Raw genomic sequence first — 24,791 nt, forward strand, 5'->3', positions numbered from 1 at the left:
AGAAATTGAATGTTTGAATATATCATTTTTACAATTATAACATAAATACTAAATAACAGTATGTATAAGATACAGAGGCCTTGGTTCAAATCCTGGATAGGGCATCTGGTATAAGGTTACCTCTACCCTTGATATGCTGGATATCCAAGTTATACTCTTGAAGTAAAAGACTCCACCTCAGCAATCTCTGATTTTTAGCTCACCTGTCACATAGTGACAGGGTGAGCTTTTGTGTTCACCCTTCGTCTGTCGTCTGTCCGTTCGTCCACAATTTCCTTGTGAACATGATAGAGACCACATTTTGTATTTGATTTAAATCAAACTTGCACTCAACTTGTATGGGCATAATATCTCGGTTACTTTCAGAAAATAGCCAGATCCCATCATGGGTTCCAGAGTTATGGCCCCTTAAAGGGCCAAAATTTGCTATTTTTGGCTTGTGAACACGATAGAGACAACATTTTGTAATCAGCTTTAATCAAACTTGCACACAACTTGTATTGGCATAATATTTCAGTTCCTTTCGAAAACTGGCCAAATCCCATCATGGGTTCCAGAGTTATGGCCCCTTAAAGGGCCAAAATTTGCCATTTTTGGCTTGTGAACATGATAGAGACCACATTTTGCGATCATCTTTAATAAAACTTGCACACAAGTTGTATTGGCATAATATCCAGGCTTTCAAGTAGTCCTACTTTTTTACCTATTTTTTAGGTCTGTTCCTACTTTTTTCCTTTTTTTCGAAAAAAACTCCTACTATTCCTACTTTTTTTATCTAAAGAAGAAAAAATATGTTAACAAATATTGTAAGTCTGTTGACAGTTTGTTATGTGAGTTGAAGACTGACCTTGATTTTGAAGCATAAGTGGTTGCAGGTAGCTATGTACAATGGGGATCTTGAAAATAGACAGACCTTATATATTGTGATTTATGTCCTGCTGTGTAATTGTGAGTAAATGTACAAGATTCATGCCCAGATACAGAGCTAGACAGAGGGTGCCCATGCCCCCCAAGTTTGCTGAGAAGTGACCTATACTCATCAAAGTTGCACCCAACTGAGGGAAGTGTCTCTCTCAGTACCTCAAAATTAAGAAGAAAAATGTACCAGAGCCCACCATTTCATACCTGTGTTTCAAAATTTTCCAGGCGGAGAGCCCCCTAACCTCCCCTCGCCTAAAATGACTGGGATACCTCCTCCCATACCTCGAAATCTAGACCCAAAATTGCACCAGAGCCCACCGTTTCATACCTATATTTCAAAATTTTCCACGGGAAGTGCCCCCTGACCCCCCCCTAATATAACTAGTAAAAATTTAGACCAAAAAATGTACCAGAGCCCGCCATTTCATACCTGTGTTTCAAAATTTTCCAATGGGAGAGCCCTGACTCCCCTAAAATGACAGGATACCTCCTGACCTCTATACCTCAAAATTTAGACCAAAAATGCACTAGAGACCCAGCGTTTCATACTTGTATTTCAAAATTTTCCAGGGGGAGAACCTCCTAAAATGTCTGGGTTGCCTTCTCCCATACCTCAAAATTTAGACCCCAAAAAATGCACCAGAGCCCACCATTTCATACCATGTCCGACAGTCCCCTGATCTCCACCCCTAAAATGATGGGAATACCCCTCCAGTGCCTCAAAACCTTTCAGCGCTATGCACCTTGCTTTTGACGCTTTTGTTAGCTCACCTGTTACAAAGTGACAAGGTGAGCTTTTGTGATCGCGTGGCGTCCGTCAGTGCATAAACTTTTGCTTGTGACCACTCTAGAGGTCACATTTTTCATGGGATCTTTATGAAAGTTGGTCAGAATGTTCATCTTGATGATATCTAGGTCAAGTTCGAAACTGGGTCACGTGTGGTCAAAAACTAGGTCAGTAGGTCTAAAAATAGAAAAACCTTGTGACCTCTCTAGAGGCCATACTTGTGAATGGATCTTCATAAAAATTGGTCAGAATGTTCACCTTGATGATATCTAGGTCAAGTTCGAAAGTGGGTCATGTGCCTTAAAAAACTAGGTCAGTAGGTCAAATAATAGAAAAACCTTGTGACCTCGTTAGAGGCCTTGAAAATTAGTGAGAATGTTCACCTTGATGATATCTAGTTAAAGTTCAAACAGGGTCACGTACCTTCGAAAACTAGGTCAATAGGTCAAATAATAGAAAAACCTTGTGACCTCTCTAGAGACCATATTTTTCAATAGATCTTCACGAAAATTGGTCAGAATTTTTATCTTGTTCAAAACTGGGTCGCATGAGCTCAAAAACTAGGTCACTATGTCAAATAATAGAAAAAATGACGTCATACTCAAAACTGGGTCATGTGGGAACAGGTGAGCTATTCAGGACCATCATGGTCCTCTTGTTAGAGTTATGGCCCCTGAAATAGTCAAAAATGCACTTTTTCACCTTGTGACAAGCCTAGCTCAAAACCTGTTTGATATAGATTCATGAAACCTTGCATGAGACTTAATCATGATATGTACTTGCACACCTACTATTTTTAATCTGGGTCCGCGCCCTATTTCTAGATTTATGGCCCCTGAAATAGTCAAAAATGCACATTTTCACCTTGTAACATGCCTAGCTCAAGAAGTATTTGATATAAATTGATGAAACCTTGCATGAGTCTTTATCATGATATGAACTTGCGCACCTACTATTTTTAATCTGGGTCCGCCCCCTATTTCCAGAGTTATCGCCCCTGAAATAGTAAAAAAATGCACATTTTCACCTAATTATGTGCCTCACTCAGAAAGTATTTAATGTAAATTCATGAAACCTTGCTTGAGTCTTTATCATAATGTGACCTTGCACACTTGGCATTCTTCTTGAGAATTTTAGCATTTATTACAGAGGTATGGCCCTTGAAATATCCAAAATAGTGGATTTTTTGTTTGTGGTGCTCATAGCTCAAAAAGTATATGGTATAGAAAAATGAATCCTTTTCATTTTTTTTTTAAGCTATACCCTATTAAGACTGCAAACATTTGAATTGTTTCCCCTTATTTGTGACAAATGTACCAGTGGGGGGGGGGGGGGGGGGCACACCCTGTGTCCTACAGACACATTCTAGTTCATCTTGTGACACATCTAGCTCAAAAGGTATATCATATATGATATGAATGGATGAAAACTTGCATGAGTCTTTATCATGATATAAACATTGTGTCTGAAATCATTCGTCCTCCACCTCTGATAATTCATGTGGGGAAGTTGGCAGTTACTTGGTTACTTGCGGAGAACATGTTTGTACTGGTACAGAATCCAGGAACACTGTTTAGGTTAACTGCCCGCCATTACATGACTGAAATACTGTTGAAAAACGGCGTTAAACCCAAAACAAACAAACAAAATAAACTTGCACACATATTTTTCATCTGGGTCTGCCCCCCTATTTCCAGAGTTACTGCCCCTGAAATAGTCAGAAATGCACATTTTCACCTTGTGACGCACCTAACTAAAAAGTATTACATATAAATTGATTAAACCTTGCATGAGTCTTAATCATGATATGAACTTGTGCACCTCCTATTTTTTGTCTGCCTCCGCCCCCTATTTTCAGAGTTATGGCCCCTGAAATAGTAAAAAATGCACATATTAACCTAATTATGTGCCTAGCTCAAAAAGTATTTGATGTAAATTCATGAAACATTGCTTGAGTCTTTATCATGATGTGACCTTACACACTTGGCATTCTTCTTGAGCATCTTAGCGCTTATTACAGAGTTATGGCCCTTGAAATAGACAAAATAGTGAATTTTTAGCTCACCTGAGCACAAAGTGCTTGAAGATGAGCTTTTGTGATCGTCCTTCGTTGTCAGTCGTCGTCGTCAACAGTTTTGACTGTTAACACTCTAGAGGTCACAAATTTGAGCCAGTCTTAATGAAACTTGGTCAGAATGTTACCCTCAACAAAATCTTGGACAAGTTCGATATTGGGTCATCTGGGGTCAAACTTTTCAGTCAATAACTTGAGAACCACTTGACCCAGAATGTTGAAACTTATTAGGATGATTGGACATGCAGAGTAAATAAGCCCTACTGATCTTGTAGTCACTCAGTCAAAGCTCAAGGTCACAGAGGCATGAACATGGAAAACCGTTTCCAGTTCATAACTTGAGAACCACTAGGCCAAGAATGTTAAGAGTTAGTGGGATGATCCCTATTGCAGCCAACCATCAGTGTCTCTTTGACTTAAGCTCCTGTCCCCTATTGAGTTTTTGCCTAAACGACTGTGCATGGGGTAGACATGCGCTTTTCTACAAAAGCGTCTTTTAGTTATTATACAGATTTATTTATGTTTTCAGGGTTTCTCTGATTTCCTGTTTGCCTGGTACATGAAAGAAGGTAATATTGTCTTCCTGTTCAAATTCAGTTTTGCTGTAATTACAGTGTCGTCTCTTTGTTCTTATAGAAGTTTTTAGCTCACCTGATTACAAAATGCTCTAGGTAAGCTATTATGATCACCTTTAGTCTGTCGTCTAGTGTCTTCAACAGTTTAACTCGAGAGGTCACAATTTTATTGAAACTTGGTCAGGAAGCTTAATAAAATCTCATGTAAGTTTTTTACTGGCTCATGGGCAATTAATTTGAAAAATTGGTTTACATTCTAGAGGCCACAATTTATTAGCTTACCTGAACTTTGTTCAGGATTAACTATTAGTATAGGTGGATACTCCTGCTTCCATAGTCCTGCCTCAACATGTTAAGCTTGACTAATCAAAGAATATGGAGAGCTGTACTACTCACCCCGGCGTTGGCGGTGGTAAAAGTTTTTGGTAATGTCAAATATCTTGAAGACTATCAAAGATATTCAACTGAAACTTGGAATATTTACATATAGCGACCCTGTGCACATGGATGACAAGGGTCATTACTCTTTCAGCAATATTATCGGAGTTATGCCCCTTTTTAACTTAAAAGTTTTGGTTCAAGTTTTTCTTAAAGTAAAATATGTTGACCACTATCAAAGATTCAACTGAGACTTAGAATATACTGGCATATAGCGACAGTGTGCACATGGATGACAGGGAACATTACTCTGTCAGCAATATTTTCAAAGTTATGCCCCTTTCTAACTTAAACATTTTGGTTCATGTTTTTGATATAGTCAATTATCTTGAACACTATCAAAGATATTCAACCGAGACTTGGAATACTTGCATATAGTAGTGACAGTGCGCACATGTATGACAAGGGACATTACTTTCTCAGTGATATTTTCAGAGTTATGTCCCTTTTTAGCTCGACTATTCAAAGAATAGTCTAACTATTCTACTCACCTCGGCGTCGGCGTCACACCTTGGTTAAGTTTTTGCATGCAAGTACATACAGCCATCAGTTAAAGGCATATAGCTTTGAAACTTATTTTTTCTTTTTCTAGGTCAATTACCAACCTCTCTGGGTCAAGTCCCATAACTCTGACATGTATTTTGAGCAAATTATGCCCCCTTTTGGACTTAGAAAATTTTGGTTAAAGTTTTACATGCAAGTTACTATCTCCAAAACTAATGCTGATATTGATTTGAAACTTCACATGTGTCTTCGGGGTTATAAAACTAGTTGATAGCAGCAAGTCCCATAACTCTGACTTTCATTTTGGCCAAATTATGCCCTTTTGGACTTAGAAAATTCGGTTAAAGTTTGCGTGAAGACATACAGCTATTCTAAAAGGCATATAGATTTGAAATATTTTTTCTTTTTCTAGATCAATTACCAACCTCACTGGGTCAAGACCCATAACTTGACATGTATTTTGAGCAGATTATGCCCCTTTTAGACTTAGAAAATTTGGTTAAAGTTTTACATGCAAGTTACTATCTCCAAAACAAATGCAGATATTGATTTGAAACTTCACATGTGTCTTCGGGGTTATAAAACTAGTTGATAGCAGCAAGTCCCATAACTCTGACTTTCATTTTGGCCAAATTATGCCCCCTTTTGGACTTAGAAAATTCTGGTTAAGTTTTGCGTGCAAGTACATACAGCTATTTCTAAAAGGCATATAGATTTGAAACTTATTTTTTTCTTTTTAGATCAATTACAACCTCACTGGGTCAAGGACCCATAACTCTGACATGTATTTTGAGCAGATTATGCCCCCTTTTAGACTTAAAAAAATTTTGGTTAAAGTTTACATGCAAGTTACTATCTCCAAAACTAATGCAGATATTGATTTGAACTTCACATGTGTCTTCGGGGTTATAAAAACTAGTTGATAGCAGCAAGTCCCATAACGCTGACCTTCATTTTGGCCAAATTATGCCCCCTTTTGGACTTAGCAAATTCTGGTTAAAGTTTTGCGTGCAAGTACATACAGCTATTACTAAAAGGCATATAGATTTGAAACTTACTTTTTTATTTTTCTAGATCAATTACTAACCTCACTGGATCAAGTCCCATAACTCTGGCATATATTTTGGGCAAATTATTCCCCCTTTTGGACTTTGAAAATTCTGGTTAAAGTTTTACATGCAAGTTTCTATCTCCAAAACTAATGCAGATATTGATTTGAAACTTCACATGTGCCTTCGGGGTTATAAAACTAGTTGATAGCAGCAAGTCCCATAACTCAGTCATATATGCATTTTGGTAAAACTATTCACCCTTTTGAACTTAAAACTCTTTTGATATTTAACCTATTGGGTAATATTTTCCTGCTTCTGGGACAATATTTCGAATAGTTGAGCTTGGCTGTCTTACTGTCGGACAGCCCTTGTTTTTCTTGGAAATTTGATTAAAATTATTCATAATTGATAACTTCTCAGCATTATGCGGTGATACATTGGATTCAAACTTTATACCTATCTTTATGGTGAGTATATGAAGTCAAAGGTCCAGATGCTAAAGTCAAAATTATGTGCTTTTTTGTTCCCCCCAGCAACAAAGTTGTAAGGGGGGTATACTGGTTTCAGGTTGTCCGTCTGTCTGTCCATCCATCCGTAGATAGAATTTTGTGCGTACCAACTCTTCTCATCCCCTTGACACAATTTAATGAAACTTCACACAAGTGATCTGTAACAACAGTAGTTGTGCATGGTGCATGTTAGGTTCTTTCAGAAAAAATTCTGCAGAGTTAAGGGACTTCTCATCCCCTTGACACAATTTAATGAAACTTCACACAAGTGACAACTGACCCAAGGGTCCAAATCAGAAAAAGAAAACTACCCAATATCAGTTTAGCCTGTATTATCAAAGGTCATTGAACATCATGTCAGTGACAGTTTGAAAGCCTACCTTGAAAGCAGTAAGTTCTTATATGAATATCAATCAGAATTTTGGAGTCACCATTCTTTTGAAACAGCCCTTACATCTATAGCAGATAAATGGATAAATGCAATTAAACAATGGACAGCTGGTTGGTACAATATTCTTAGACTTGTCTAAAGCATTCGACCTAGTCAGCCATTCGGTACTGCTTCAAAAACTAAAAACATACAACTTAAGTCAAGAATCACTAGATTGGTTTAAATCATATTTAAGTAATCGATTTCAAAAAGTATGTATTTCTGGAAAAATATCTGAATCAAAGCCAATAATGTCTGGGTCCCCTCAAGGCTCTGTGCTTGGCCCTCTGCTTTTTATCCCCCGCCGATGAAATCGGGAGGTGGGTATTGAAATGGTGTTGTCCGTGCATCAGTCTGCAGCCATTTCTCAGTAACTAGCAGGTAGAATTTCATGAAACTTGAAATAAACATGCACCAACATACTGCGATGATGCCTGTCAAGTTTTTTTTTTTTTGATTGGTCAGTTTCCCTTAGAGTTATTGCCCTTGATTTAATGAAAAATCCACGTGTCTGCAGCCATTTCTCAGTAATAAGCTGGAAGAATTACATGAAATGTGAAATGAATATGAATCAATATACTTTGATGATGCCTGTCATTCTTTTTTTTATATTGTTCAATTTTCCTTAGAGTTATTGCCCTTTAATTGTTTAAAATTCTACAGATTTGTACATAACAAACCAACTAATTGATAAGATTTCATTAAACTTCTTTCATTCTTTTCCATGAACATTTATTATGAACATGTGAAGTTGTGTACCCACGCTTGTTTACCACCTTGCCTTGGTCACACCCACTTCCCCCCCCCCCAAAAAAAAATTGCATTCCTTTTCATTATTGTTGGTTTGTTTTTTTTTTAACCTTCCATGAATATTTATCAACATGCAAAGTTGTACCGTTCCCCCCCACCTCACTTCTCCACCCAGTCTTGCCAACCACCACGATCATGCATCACTTCCCCCCCCCCCCCCCCCCCCCCCCCTTTTATTTACGGCCCCGAAGGGAGGCATATAGTTTTTGAACCATCTGTCAGTCTGTCCGCAATTTTCCTGTCCGGTCCATATCTTTGTCATCGATGGATGGATTTTCAAATAACTTGGCATGAATGTGTACCACAGTAAGACGACCTGTCGCTCGCAAGACCCAGGTCCGTAGCTCAAAGGTCAAGGTCACACTTAGACGTTAAAGGTCATTTTTCATGATAGTGCATTAGTGTCTGGTCCATATCTTTGTCATCCATGGATGGATTTTCAAATAACTTGACATGAATGTGTACCACAATAAGACGACGTGTCACGCACAAGACCCAGGTCCATAGCTCAAAAGTCTAGGTCGCACTTAGACGTTCAAGGTCATATTTCATGATAGTGCATAGATGGGCGTGTCCGGTCCATATCTTTGTCATTCATGCATGGATTTTAAAATTATTGGGCATGAAAGTGTACCACAGTAAGACGACGTGTAGGTCAAAGGTCCTAAACTCTAACATCGGCCATAACTTTTCATTCAAAGTGCCATCGGGGGCATGTGTCATCCTATGGAGACAGCTCTTGTTTTTTTAGCTCACCTGTCACATAGTGACAAGGTGAGTTTTTGTGATCACCCTTCGTCCATCGTCCGTCCGTCCGTGCATGCTTCAACAATTTCTTGTCTGCACGATAGTGGTTTCATTATGTCTCCCCCAGGAGACATATTGTTTTTGCCCTGTCCGTCTGTCCGTCCGTCCGTACGTCACACTTCATTTCCGAGCAATAACTGGAGAACCATTTGACCTAGAACCTTCAAACTTTATAGGGTTGTAGGGCTGCTGGAGTAGACGACCCCTATTGTTTTTGGGGTCACTCTGTCAAAGGTCAAGGTCGCAGGGGCATGAACATTGAAAACCATTTCCGATCAATAACTAGAGAACCACTTGACCCAGAATGTTGAAACTTCATAGGATGATTGATCATAAAGAGTAGATGACCCCTATTGATTTTGGGGTCACTCCATCAAAGTTCAAGGTCACAGGGGCCTGAACATGGAAAACCATTTCTGATCAATAACTGGAGAACCACTTGACCCAGAATGTTGAAACTTCATAGGATGATTGTACATGCAAAGTAGATGACCCCTATCGATTTTGGGGTTACTCCATTAAAGGTCAAGGTCACAGGGGCCTGAACATTGAAAACCATTTCCGGTCAGTCTTTTGAGAACCACTTGACCCAGAATGTTGAAACTTAATAGGATATTTGGTCATGCAGAGTAGATGACCCCTAACGATTTTGGGGTCACTCTGTGAAAGATCAAGGTCACAGGGGCCTGAACATTGAAAACCATTTCCGGTCAGTAACTTGAGAACCACTTGACCCAGAATGATGAAACTTCATAGGATGATTGGTCATGCAGAGTAGATGACCCCTAACGATTTTGGGTTACTCTGTTAAAGGTCAAGGCCACAGGGGCCTGAACATGGAAAACCATTTCCAATCAATAACTTGGGAACCTCTCGACCCAGAATGTTGAAACTTCATAGGATGATTGTTCATACAGAGTAAATGACCCCTATTGTTTTTGGAGTCACTCCGTTAAAGGTCAAGGTCACAGGGGCCTGAACATTGATAACCAGTTCCGATCAATAACTTGAGAACCACTTGACCCAGTATGTTGAAACTTCATAGGCTTATTGAACATGCAGAGTAGATGACCCCTATTGATTTTGGAGTCAGTCAATTAAAGGTCAAGGTCACAGTGGCCAGTTCATGTAAAATCATTTTTTGGAAATAACTTGAGAACCACTTGACCTACAATGTTGAAACTTAATAGGATGATTGGACATGCAGAGTAGATGACCCCTATTTATTTTGAGGTCACTTGATCAAAGGTCAAGGTCACAGGAGCCTGAACAGTGACTTGAGAACCACTAGGCCAAGAGTGTTGAAATTTAGCGGGATGACTGGACATACCAAGTAGATGATCCCTATTGCAGCCAACCATCAGTGTCTCTTTGACTTTCGCTCCTGACCCCTATTGACTTCTTGCCTATAGGACTTTGCATTTGGGGAGACATACGCTTTTTTACAAAAGCATTTTCTAGTTTATGATTTTATTTCAACCAAACTTGCACACAACTTGTATCACCATAAGACCACGGTTCCTTTCTTGAACTGGCCAGATCCCATTATGGGTTCCAGAGTTATGGCCCCTGAAAGGGCCAGAATTAGCTATTTTGACCTTGTCTGCACAATAGCAGCTTTATTTATGATTTGATTTTTACCAAACTGGCACAGAACTTGTATCAACATAAGATCTTGCTTCCTTTCTTGAACTGGCCAGATCCCATTATGGGTTCCAGAGTTATGGCCCCTGAAAGGGCCAGAATTAGCTATTTTGACCTTGTCTGCACAATAGCAGCTTCATTTATGAGTTTATTTTAACCAAACTTGCACACAGCTTGTATCACCATAAGATCACGGTTCCTTTCTTGAACTGGCCAGATTATGCCCATTATGGGTTCCAGAGTTATGGCCCCTGAAAGGGCCAGAATTAGCTATTTTGACCTTGTCTGCACAATAGCAGCTTTATTTATGATTTGATTTTTACCAAACTGGCACAGAACTTGTATCACCATAAGATCTTGGTTCATTTCTTGAACTGGCCAGATTCCATCATGGGTTCCAGAGTTATGGCCCCTGAAAGGGCCAGAATTAGCTATTTTGACCTTGTCTGCACAATAGCAGCTTCATTTATGATTTTATTTTAACCAAACTTGCACACAATTTGTATCACCATAAGATCTTGGTTCCTTTCTTGAACTGGCAAGATTCCTTCATGGGTTCCAGAGTTATGGCCCCTGAAAGGGCCAGAATTAGCTATTTTGACCTTGTCTGCACAATAGCAGCTTCATTTATGATTTGAATTTAATCAAACTTGCACAAAACTTGTGTCACCATAAGATTCGGTTCCTTTCTTGAACCGGCCAGATCCCATAATGGGTTCCAGAGTTATGGCCCCTGAAAGGGCCAGAATAAGCTATTTTGACCATGTCTGCACAATAGTAGCTTCATTTATGATTTGATTTTAACCAAACTTGCACACAACTTGTATCACCACAAGATCTTGCTTCCTTTCTTGAACTGGCCAGATTCCATCATGGGTTCCGGAGTTATGGCCCCTTGAAGGTCCAAAATTGGCTGTTTGGGCTTTTGCAGCCATATAGAGACTTCATTTATGGTTTTATTTGATACAAACCTCCAAAATGTCTTCAACAACAATAAATCTTGGATTCCATGACAAATCAGATCCAATCGTAGGTTCCAGAGTTATTTTATATCTGATTACCTCCCCTGATTGTAATCAAAATGGATTTATATCAGTAAGTACTTATAGGACGTATTTGAAATTTCATTATTGTTATTAGTTGGAGTGAGACAATCAGGGTAGATAACTATGGACTGATTTTATGTCAAATTACCCCCCTTTATTTCAAATTAAAATGGGTATATCTCCGTAACTAATGAAGATACTGATCTGAAATTTCGTTTATGTCAACAGATTTATTTGGCAGATCTTTCTTTTGTTCACTTTTACAATATATATTTTTTTTTAATTACTTTCGTTACTATAAATAGCTTATTTTTAGTAACTTTTTTATTATTGGCCGTAGGGAAAAACCGAGACCTTTTCTGTGGTACAGCATGGATGGTACCTCCAATCTTTAGGTGTATTTTGACACATCTGTACCTTGTAAGAATTTTTTTGTCTTTTTGTTTAAATTCTTCCCTTTGTTGTTCCTGTCCTTTGGATTTAGATATTTTTTCTGAGGACTTTCTTGTCCTCAAATGCAATGACAGGGTGGCCACCGACTCTGGAAAACAGGGAAAACAGGGAAAAAAGCTAAAAAAAATTCCCTGCATGGAAAATTCAGGGAATTTGAAAATTTTGAAAAAATCAGGGAATTATCAGGGATTTTTTCAAAAATTGAAAGAAAAAATTTAAAAGACTATATAATTATGTCTTGGCTACTGGTGGTTTCTCTTCTTCACAATAATTACCTTTATTTTATATAATACAGAATACTATACTTAGCAAATGCACTCACTGTTTGATGATTCTAAAACTGTTATTTATCAACTATAAGAGATAAATTTTTGTTTCTAAAATGGAGAGAAGCTTAAATGGAATTGAGTAACCATTGCCCCAGAACTCAAATACTAGTACATTGTACTTTGAAAGCAAGCAGAAGTTGTTACACAACTAAAAACTAAAATGAATTGAATGTCAGTACATTACTGACATTAACAAAATGTATACCAACATTTGAATCATGCATTAGAAGTACCTGTGTATTGATAGTAGTTGCTTGTTAGACTTTTGCTAGTTATTAACAAACATTTACATTAGTCTTGAATAGCATAATTATGAAATATATTTTTAAAACCATACAATTAGCAGCTTCATGAGAAAACTCTTTGGCTTTGAAACCAGTAATGAAATCAAGACTAGCCTGTACATTCTGTATAGTCTGATCAGGATCCATGTTGTTTGTTTGTGCACATTAACTGTAACAGCCATGTCTATAAAGTTAAAATGAACAGGGTGGTTCCTGATCAGAGTACAGGCGGCTTTTTAGCTTGACTATTTGAAGAATAGGGGAGCTATCCTACTCGCCTCGGCATCGGCGTGAGCGTCACACAAATGTTAAAGTTTGCATACCACCCCAAATATTTTCAAAGTCCATTGAGATATTGCTTTCATATTTTGCATACTTGTTTACCATCATAACCCCAGTCTGTAAAAAGAAAGGGGGCAACTCTATCAAGCATTTTGACTGAATTATGGCCCCTTTTTGACTTAGAATAAACGTTAAAGTTTGCGTACCACCCCAAATATTTTCAAAGTCCATTGATGATTGAGATATTGCTTTCATATTTTGCATACTTATTAACCATCATGACCCCAGTTTGTAAAAAGGAGGAGGCAACTCTATCAAGCATTTTGACTAAATTATGGGCCCTTTTTGACTTAGAATAAATGTTAAAGTTTGCATTACGCCCCAAATATTTTCAAAGTCCATTGAGATATTGCTTTTATATTTGCCTACTTGTTTACCATCATGACCCCAGTCTGTAAAAAGGAGGAGGTAACTCTATCAAGCAGTTTGACTGAATTATGGCCCCTTTTCGACTGAGAATAAATGTTAAAGTTTGCATACCACCCCAAATATTTTCAAAGTCCATTGAGATATTGCTTTCATATTTTGCATACTTGTTTACCATCATGACCCCAGTCTGTAAAAAGGAGGAAGCAACTCTATCAAGCATTTTGACTGAATTATGGCCCCTTTTCGACTTAGAATAAATGTTAAAGTTTGCGTACAACCCCAAATATTTTCAAAGTCCATTGAGATATTGCTTTCATATTTTGCATACTTGCTTACCATCATGACCCCAGTCTGTAAAAAGGAGGAGGCAACTCTGTCAAGCATTTTGACTAATTATGGCCCCTTTTCGACTTAGAATATGCTTATTGTGATGTTAAAGTTTTTACTCATTGCTTATATTATACTATCAAGCACTGAGAATAGTCGAGCGTGCTGTCCACTGACAGCTCTTGTTTAATCCATACTGGCCACTAAGTCATTATGCTGGTGTCCCATGTCATGACTTGAGTTTAAATTAAACTCAGTTTACCAGAAAGATGAAATTGTTGTTATGAATGCAACGAGGTGTTGACAGTTGTATGCGAATTTAGTGGACTAATTCATTTTCGAAGAAACTTTTATGTCAAATCTTGAAGACCGTTTGTCCTGATTTAATATTTTTCTTTTTAAGTTAAAAGTTAAAACTGCAGGAAAAGTTATTTCCCACTGCCTCATATTAGAAACTAAAGTGCTGGATTGTTTATGTGTATATGTAACATTCAGTTTTGATTTACATAATTGTACTAACATTAATAGTGTTTTAAAATCAAAGTGAAAACTGCAGTTACTGGTAGTTTTGTGAGTATAGCTTGTTAGAAACCTGAATGGCTAGAATGTTTGTGATGTAGAACATTGATAATGTTTAGAAAGTTATATATTTGTAATGCTTAAAGGCTTAATTTTATTTGTAACCTTCTGCTTTAATATGCAGTATCAAGGGGGGTATTCGATCTACTCCTTACCACCGAAACAAAATGGCGGCCAAAACTGAAAATGTGAGTTTTTAGCTCACCTGAGCACGAAGTGCTCAAAGGTGAGCTTTAGTGATCACCCTGTGTCCGGCGTCCGTCGTCGTCCGTCGTCCGTCCGTCCGTCCGTCCGTCGTCAACAATTTGACTGTTAACACTCTAGAGGTCACATTTTTGACCCAATCTTAATGAAACTTGGTCAGAATGTTACCCTCAATAAAATCTTGGACAAGTTCGATATTGGGTCATCTGGGCTCAAAAACTAGGTCATCAGGTCAAATCAAAGGAAAAGCTTGTTAACACTCTAGAGGTCACATTTTTGGCCCAATCTTAATGAAACTTGGTCAGAATGTTACCCTCAATAAAATCTTGGACGAGTTCGATATTGGGTCATCTGGGGTCAAAAACTAGGTCATCAGGTCAAATCAAAGGAAAAGCTTGTTAACACTCTAGAGGTCACAATTTTGGCCCAATCTTAATGAAACTTGGTCAGGATGTTACCCTCAATAAAATCTTGGACGAGTTCGATATTGGGTCATCTGGGGTCAAAAACTAGGTCACCAGGTCAAATCAAAGAAAAGCTTGTTAACACTCTAGAGGTCACAATTTTGGCCCAATCTTAATGAAACTTGGTCAGAATGTTACCCTTAATAAAATCTTGGACGAGTTCGATATTTGGTTATCTGGGTTCATAAACTAGGTCACCAGGTCAAATCAAAGGAAAAGCTTGTTACGCTGTAGAAGCCGCATTTATGACTGGATCTTCATGAAACTTGGTCAGATTGTTAATATTGATGATCTCAAGGTCCAGTTTGAATCTGGGTCATGTAGGATAAAAAACTAGGTCACCAAGCCAAATCAAATGAAAAGCTAGTTTACACTGTAGAGGCCACATTTATGACCATACCTTAATGAAACTTGGTCAAAATGTTAATCTTGATGATCTATAGCTCAAGTTCAAATCTGGGTTAGGTGGGTCAAAAACTAGGTCACCAGGTCATATCAAAGGAAAAGCTTGTTAACACTCTAGAGGCCACATTTATGACTATAACTTCATGAAACTTGGTCAGAATGTTAAACTTGATGATTTTTAGGGCAATTTTGAATCTGGGTCATGTCGGGTCAAAAACTAGGTCACCAGGTCAAATCAAAGGAAAAGCTAATTAACACTGTAGAGGCCACATTTATGACCATATCTTAATGAAACTTGGTCAGAATGTTAATCTTGATGATCTTTAGGTCAAGTTTAAATCTGGGTCAGATGGAGTCAAAAACTAGGTCACTATGTCATATCAAATGAAAAGCTTGTTAACACTTTAGAGGCCACATTTATGACTATATCTTCATGAAACTTAGTCAGAATGTTAAACTTGATGGTCTTTAGGTCTAGTGTGAATCTGGGTCATGTCGGGTCAAAAACTAGGTCACGGGGGTCAAATAAAAGGAATAGCTAGTTAACACTTTAGAGGCCACATTTATGACCATATCTTAATGAAACTTGGTCAGAATGTTAATCATGATGATCTATAGGTCAAGTTTAAATCTGGGTCAGGTGTGTTAAAAAACTAGGTCACTAGGTCAAATCAAAGGAAAAGCTTGTTAAGACTCTAGAGGCCAGATTTATGACTGTATCTTCATGAAACTTAATCAGAATGTTAATCTTGATGATATTTAGGTCAAGTTTGAATCTGGGTGATGTGGGGGCAAAAACTAGGTCACCGGGTCAAATCAAAGGAAAAGCTAGTTAACACTTTAGAGGCTACATTTATGACCATATCTTAATGAAACTTGGTCAGAATGTTGATCTTGATGATCTTTAGGTCAATAGGTCAGGTGAGCGATACAGGGCCTTCATGGCCCTCTTGTTCTTACTTTTTTTCTTTTTCAAGGATATCTAGACAAAAGCACATGTCTATCAACCTGCTCCACTGTTTTCTCTATCAACCGGTACCTTTCACTTTGGAAACAGTGCTGTAATTTGTCTGGAATGCTGGTCATGAGATTCGAATCGATGAAAAATTCTCCGTTAAACACGGGATAAGGAATAGTGCGACTTGCAAAAATGGTCTTTTTTACCTAATATATCGCAGGTTGTAAGCTATTTTTCTAATTGGAAGGAATATTTCCACATACTTATCTAATACTGTTCGTTTTGTGCAGATCACAGTTCGTATTTTCACAAAAACACAATTTTTGTCCGATGGTAAGGAACAGTGTGCGAAAATTAGAGGATAAGGTGCAGTGCAATTTTTTCAAACGGATTTTACAGTTTTCTTTCATCGTTTCTGAGATAACCAGTTGACATTTCTCTACCATGTAATAATTGAAGGGGTCGGATTGAGGAGTAGAACAGAAACATAATCCCCGAATGAACATATTACCAGACAAGATATGTCAGTAGGTAAGCACACTTGCCTTTTTCAGTGATTGTCGATTAAACAAAACTGTTGTCCTCTGTTCTACGTGGTGTCTTATATCACTTTTGACCAGATATTTGGCCAATCAAACATTTTATAGGAACTTATATTTGGCCATTCAAATGCTAAATAGGTAGGGAGCAAATGTAACCGATTTTTCCATTGGTTAAATATACAAAGCAACCAATTTCCTCTTCAGAAGATATACTACAAAAATTTGATTTCCACTTCAGAAGCTTTTCACGAAATATAAACAACAACGATTCTTCTGGAAATTACAAATCGGTTAGGTCTCTTGGTAGACTTTTATGATTATTCATGACAGCCAAGAACCGTTGCTTTTTATATTTCACAATCTCATTTGCATATTTAAAGTGAAACTCTGATTATCTTACTGTAATTCGTGTAGTATAATACTAGTAGCAATTTTCAGTTGCTGTGCATTTCCATGTGTAAAATGAATAATATTTCAGCATAAGTATTTGGTTGTCGTGCTTTTGAAATATATAAACCAGGCATTCTGAACAGGACAATGCTCTATTCTGTATGCAAAAACATACGGTAATCCAGTCTCACTTGAAAGACTTCCAAGTAGGATGTCTCATCAGCCTGCATGAAAAAAGTGAAAAATGTAAACATTTTCATAAACATGGCTATAATAACGGGGACTCGGATTCAGTCTTCATTTAAAAATGCAAAAGGAATTATTCACCCAAAATCACTAGTGAGGCGCATGTGTATGTTACTGTTTACTATCTTATTCACAAATCAATAGAAGAGTAATTTGTCTCCATGTCATATAGCACTAAGCTTGTTTGATTTTTATACCGAATCTTTGACTGTTACCTTTGTCTGTTAGTAATTTAAGAAGCTTCAAACTACCGTAAACAATACATACGTTACTGTCGCCAGCTCATTTTATATGTTTAATGAATGTTCTTGTAGTTAAAATTCATCAGTAGTCAACGAAATCACATATTTTTTTATGAAGTAACATAGGAAGATATTTTATAATCAAGCATAGATACAAATTTTTCCGGACTCCTTTGGTATCAGTCATCATTTAAAATGATGTCTCAACCATAATGATACATACGTTATGCCAAAGAATATGATAATGTTTCTGCCGTTTCTGGGTAGAATAAACATTCACACATGTCTGTTCGTAAATTATATAACTATTATGCTTGCTCATTCATGCTGTTAATTCGGGTTACATTTTATACCATATCAGCGTGGAAAACCTTACCCAAAAGGGTATATAACAGATTGATACATCCGTTACCGTATTGTAGAAATATCACAATTTAATTCATTTTTTTAATGCTCTTAAAGACGAAGTTCATTGTCATATCTGATAGCTGATTACCCTTTAGGCAACAAATATCTATCTATGAATATTCTTTATGAGCATCAAAGAAGGAAATGGTACATACGTGATCGATACATACGTTACTGAAACATTTAAAACTAACTCCTACGTCAGCATACGTCAACAGTGACGCAGGGTTTCATGTATACAAGCTTTTTAGGCCGTCAACTTTTAGTTTTGATAACCTTTTATCACGTACACATTGTAAACAAATTTAGTTTTGAGAATTGTATGCTATAGATATAAGAGAATAATATCACATCGTAATAAATTTTCATATCTAATAATTTTTAAACATAGAATATGCTTATTATTTTCAAATGAAATCATTACATATAATATTAATGTATATAAAAGTAAAGATACAGTGTGTACGAGTGATACATACGTAACCAAAAGTAACGTATGTATAATTTCAAATAAAAAAACATTTCTTTTTTTTTTTGTGGCATTCGTAATGTAGTAATAAAATAATTTGAATATCATGTTCGGAATATACAGGATATGAATAGATAGAAAAGTATTTTCGCATTATGTTTAATTTTGAACGGGTGCCATTATTTATCTCCAAAGTTGATTTGACAATGTAATTCAAGTTCCATTTGATCTGTAATTCATTTACATCAATCCTAATGCTTCAATTCATTCGTACAGGATGGATTTTATATCGTTTCGTAGAATTTTGACGATTACATAACGCAGATTCTTATTTTTGTACAGCAGGAGGTTACATGCCAGTGTAATTGTGCAGTAACGTATGTATTTGCTTTCAAAAAAAGCTATTTGTTGTCGCGATATTGTTTATTCTTCTTTTCTGCAGTTCACATGATATGCATAACTGCCTCGATAGTGATTAAACATCTTAAAACATTTTCTTTATTATAGTTTTGGACCAATATACTAGAAATTTAGGACGTACATAAATTTCAGGGCAGTATCATAGATGATCGAATTCATATGAGATTACACTATTGCCCATTAACAGTAATACAAAATTTAATGTAATTGAAACATATTCAAAGGGCATATAAAAGATTTTATTAAATTAACGAAAAGTGGTATCGGTAAATACATTGTACATGCATAATTTACTTAACTGGTTCATACGTTACCTTGAGCATACTCATCGATTTTGTGTTATGTATGATGAAAATATGATAGAATGTTCTCAAAGCTGTTAGAATGACTATAAATATTCCAGGACTTTTCCTTCAGACAAAAGTATTGTTTGTATTACGTTTAAATTACATAGAAAAAAAAAGAAGAAAAAAAAAATGGTTTAGTTCACTCTGAATGTTTAAATAAAATTTGATTTCAGTTCATCTTGTTAGTTTGATATACGAAGCCGGAAAAATAAATGCAGTTTGTATAATCAGTATGTTGTTAAAATGCTGGTATAATTTCAGCTGTTCTACTAAACATACCGACACAGTTAACCGCGTTACTGTTCCCGAAAACAGTTTGTTTTTTAATCACTGTTGTAGTCACGTATGTATTTTGAAAACCCTCAAGGAAAAAGTGGTGATGTTTTTTAATGTATCATAACTTTCTTCAGTGAAAATTTTCATGGTTGTTTTTTTTTGTGTGTTTAATCTAGGTATGTTTTATTTTGGAAATGAAAGCACCTTACTTGTATACCTCAAAATTATTTTTTTTCAGAATTTTTACGACCTATTTGCGCCTAATTAGTGATTTTGGGTGTATTACTTCCCCAAAAAAGCTTTTAAAATGTTTGAATTATTATATACCATTAGGAGAAAGGCTTCTGGAAAATAAGGTGTAGTCCTTTTATAAAAAGATGTTAGCAGTAGTGTTTTCAAATCATAATATTAATATTTAGATTCGTTTATTTATAAAACTTATGGAACTAGATGTGTTGATAAACGTATTTTATGATACTGCTTTCACCCCTGAAATTAACATGTATGCTTTAACACATAGTGGGAACTCCAAAAACATTAGAAGCATAGGCACCACTTGTCAAAACACAAATGTAAAAGCACATAGTGTAAACCCTCCTATACCAAAAAGAAATTTACAGATAGTTAAATGTTGGCAAGGGATACTGTATTAAATACTTGCTAAACTTTCACGTGTCTGATAGACAGGCGGATACCTTTTAAATCTTACTACATTGAGCAAGAGATGGTTATAAATGATCACCAAAATATTATTTTATCAGAATTTTACTTGATTGTCTCTGAAAAGAGCGAAGAAAAAGGTCACTTGAAGAAGTGAGCTGCACCTTATCCTCTTATTTTCGTACACTGTTCCTTACCATCAGACAAAAGACTGTGTAATTCAAAATTACGACTTTTAATCAGCTCCAGACTAACCATGAAGGAAATATATATTGAAATTTTACTTCTAATCAGAAAAACAGCTCACAGCTATTTGAATAATTAGGAAAAAAGACCATTTTTGCTAATCGCACTATTCCTTATCCCGTGTTTAACGGAGGATTTTCCATCGATTCAAATCCCATGACCAGCATTCCAGACAAATTACAGCACTGTTTCCAAAGTGAAAGGTACCGGTTGATAGAAAAAACAGTGGAGCAGGTTGATAGCCATATGTAATGGCCTAGAAATCCTTAAAAAAGATAAAAAGTAAAAAAAACCTCACATTTTCAGTTTTGGCTGCCATTTTGTTTCGGTGGTAAGGAGTAGATCGAATACCCCCCTTGAGTATGATTATGAAGATTGTAGTGTCTTTGTGGCATTGTAAAGGAGAATGTTAAAAATCAGGTTCAGTTCATTTACATTAAAACATGATAACTGATTAAAGCTGTAATCACATTGTTAATTTGAATAATCAATGTTATAGGCAATAAAAGACACTGGAATTAGTATCAAAACAAGTTACAAAATAAATAATGGTATGTACATGTATGTGAAATGTAAGTCATTGCTGCTGAAGTATTGAAGTTTTCTTTTTTTGAGCTGTTTTGAATTGTTACTTACCATGCTCAGTACTCTTACTGAAGTTGCTCAGTGAGATCTTAATTTCCTCTATATAATTGATTATTCAAACAGGATTCTGAAAATAAAATAAATAATGAATATATTTTCAAAATATAATAAATAAATATAATTTCATATGTATATAAAATAGATGTAAAATAAACAAGTTTATTGGTGGAGAAGGTATGGCTAGAAGGGGAGGATGGAGGCCATAATATTACTACATTTATATTCACAATTGTTGCTACGCCGAACAAAGTATCAGGGAAACTGACTATCCTGTCAGGGAAAATTCAGGGAATTATCAGGGAAATTTACTTCAGATTTTTGGTGGCCACCCTGAATGATAACAGGTGAGCGATATAGGGCCATCATGGCCCTCTTGTTTTCTTTATTAGCTCACCTGAGCTTTTGTGATCGCCCTGTGTCCATCGTTGTCAGTCGTCCGTCCATCGTCGTCATCAACAATTAGACTGTTAACACTCTAGAGGTCACAATTTTGGCCCAATCTTAATGAAACTTGGTCAAAATGTTATTCGCAATTAAATCTTGGATGAGTTCCATATTGGGTCATCTGGGGTCAAAAACTAGGTCACCAGGTCAAATCAAAGGAAAATCTTGTTAACACTCTAGAGGTCACAATTTTGGCCCAATCTAAATGAAACTTGGTCAGAATGTTACCCTCAATAAAATCTTGGACGAATTCGGTATTGGGTCATCTGGGGTCAAAAACTAGGTCACCAGGTCAAATCAAAGGAAAAGCTTGTTAACACTCTAGAGGTCACAATTTTGGCCTAATCTTAATGAAAGTTGGTCAGAATGTTACCCTCAATAAAATCTTTGACGAATTTGATATTGGGTCATCTGGGATAAAAAAAAACTAGGTCACCAGGTCAAATCTAAGGAAAAACTTGTTAACACTGTAGAGGCCACATTTATGACTTTATCTTCATGAAACCTGGTCAGAATGTTAATCTTGATGATCTCAAGGTCCAGTTTGAATCTGGGTCATGTAGGTCAAAAACTAGGTCACCAGGTCAAATCAAAGGAAAAACTAGTTAACACTGTAGAGGCCACATTTATGGCCATATCTTAATGAAATTTGGTCAGAATGTTAATCTTGATGATTTATAGGTCATGTTCAAATCTGGGTCAGATGGGATCAAAAACTAGGACACTAGGTCAAATCAAAGGGAAAGCTTGTTAACACTGTAGAGGCCACATTTATGACTGTATCTTCTTGAAACTTAGAATGTTAATCTTGATGTTCTTTAGGTCAAGTTCAAATCTGGGTCATATGGGGTCAAAAACTAGGTCACTGGGTCAAATCAAGGAAAAGCTAGTGAACTCTTTAGATGCCACATTTATGAACATATCTTAATGAAACTTGGTCAGAATGTTAATCATGATGATCTATAGTTCATGTTCAAATCTAGGTCAGGTGAGGTAAAAAACTAGGTCAGTAGGTCAAATCAAAGGAAAAGCTTGTTAACACTGTAGAGGCCACATTTGTGACTTTATCTTCATGAAACTTTGTCAGAATGTTAATCATAATGATCTTTTGGTCAAGTTCGAATCTGGGTCATGTGGGGTCAAAATCTAGGTCACTGGGTCAAATCAAAGGAAAAGCTTGTTAACAGTCTAGAGGCCATATTTATGATTGTATCTTAATGAAACTTAGTCAGAATGTTAATCTTGATGATCTTTAGGTCAAGTTCGAATCTGGGTCATGTGGGATAAAAAAAAACTAGGTCACCGGGTCAAATCAAAGGAAAAGCTAGTTAACACTTTTAAGGCCACATTTATGACCATATCTTAATGAAATTTGGTCAGAATGTTAATCTTGATGATCTTTAGGTCAGTAGTCAGGTGAGTGATACAGGGCCTTCATGGCCCTCTTGTTTTTATTTTTAGTTTTCCATCAGTGTTTATTTTTTTGCCATTCCTCACCACAAACCCTTTCGGCGGGGGATACTAAGGTTTCACTGATATTTTTGCAGATGATACAGCCTTAACTGTCATTGGAAATACCAAACAAGAAATCAGTTCAGAGTTGCAATCTGTACTCTCTAAAATTGAGGGCTGGTGCAAGCATAATATGACAGCTAATGTACAAGAAACCAAAGCAATGATTACCTCATCAAGAGGAACTAATAAAGATACTTTGAACCCATCACCTCTTTTACAACGAATTAAACGCTACCTAGATATTCCCCAGAGAAAACTTTTCTTTAATGCTTATATTTTACCCCACTTGGATTATTGCTGCATCATTTGGGGTAACTGCAACAGAGATTGAATGGAAAAAATTACAAAACTTCAAAAAAGAGCAGCTCAAGTAATCCTTGACAAATTTTTTGAAGATTTGTTTAAAGAGCTGAACTGGATGAAATTCTATGAACGACTGCATAATCAGAAAGCAATTTTAGTCTCTAAATCAATTAACAATCTTAGTCCATCCTATCTTCAAAGTAAATTTAAATTTGTACATAATCCTTACATTAATTTAAGATCAGACAGGGTTCCCACGGTCAGGGAAAAACATTTTTTTTTTCAAGGTCAGGGAAAAGTCAGGGAAATTTGTATTTGGTCAGGGAAATTCGGAAATTGGGCAGAAGTCAGGGAAAAGTCAGGGAAATTTGGAATTAGAGGTCTAGGGTTTAGGAATCAATTTGTAAAAAAGCAGAAAGAATGTAATAAAAGGCTAAACCTAGCACTTTTACAAATATTTTAGTTAGCACTATAAAATTATTCTGTATTTCATATCCAAAAATTAGTCTGTCTATGATTAAGTCTGTTTAACAAAACTAGTGTAGAATTTTAACAGAAAAATTAGACTGTAGAACAAGATTTTGTTTAGAAGATTATATCCCTTTGTTTGCTTCGAACAGTGTCATCTTTTTCAAATGTTATTAAATGTGTAGTCCTCAGCATAGTTGAAAGTTTTTGTTTAGGTCAGCTTATCTCCTACTAAACTATCAAAGCTATTGCTTTTAAACTTGCAACACTTGTTCACCATCAAATGCTGACCCTGTATAGCAAGAAACATAACTCCATCCTGCTTTTTGCAAGAATTATGGCCTCTTTTGGACTTAGCAAATATCTGATTTCTTGGTTATGTTTTGCGTTTAGGTCAGCTTTTCTCCATAATGGTCAAAGCTATTGCTTTAAAACTTGGAGCATTTATTTGCCATTAAAAGCTGACTCTGCACAGCAAGTACCGTAACTTTACATTGCTTTTTGCAAGAATTATGGCCCCCATTGGACTTAGAAAATCATGGATAGGGCAATATTTCTAATATGAAGAGACAAATAAAATCAGATCAGTGTCTGCAACCGAAAGGCAGTGCTCTTGTTAATCATATTAAATGATGATATGTTTACAAATGGCAGTTGCAGCAGTTTAGTTAATTTCAGATTTTATTATTGGTGAAAATATTATTTATTCTATACACAAATACACTAAGTTCAGAAATTTTTAACTTTTGAAAATAAACTGGCATGTCTAATTAATTTCATGTCTAATCTTATGTTATTATTTTTACAATGCAAACTGAACTACTGTGGTATAAAACAAAACAAATTACTTCTCAATATA

At 36.3% G+C, this 24,791-nt stretch overlaps 1 protein-coding gene across 1 annotated transcript in view; it reads left to right on the forward strand.

The window, feature by feature from the left end:
- Positions 1 to 24,791, forward strand: part of LOC123566185 (nuclear pore complex protein Nup133-like) — a 420,170-nt gene that overhangs the window by 295,303 nt on the left and 100,076 nt on the right. The window contains exon 25 of the mRNA XM_053549042.1: positions 4,312 to 4,351. Within this exon, the coding sequence (XP_053405017.1) occupies positions 4,312 to 4,351 (40 nt within the window). The remainder of the gene's footprint in view (positions 1 to 4,311; positions 4,352 to 24,791) is intronic.

Source organism: Mercenaria mercenaria, chromosome 1, assembly GCF_021730395.1.
Source record: "Mercenaria mercenaria strain notata chromosome 1, MADL_Memer_1, whole genome shotgun sequence".
Classification (NCBI taxonomy): domain Eukaryota; kingdom Metazoa; phylum Mollusca; class Bivalvia; order Venerida; family Veneridae; genus Mercenaria; species Mercenaria mercenaria.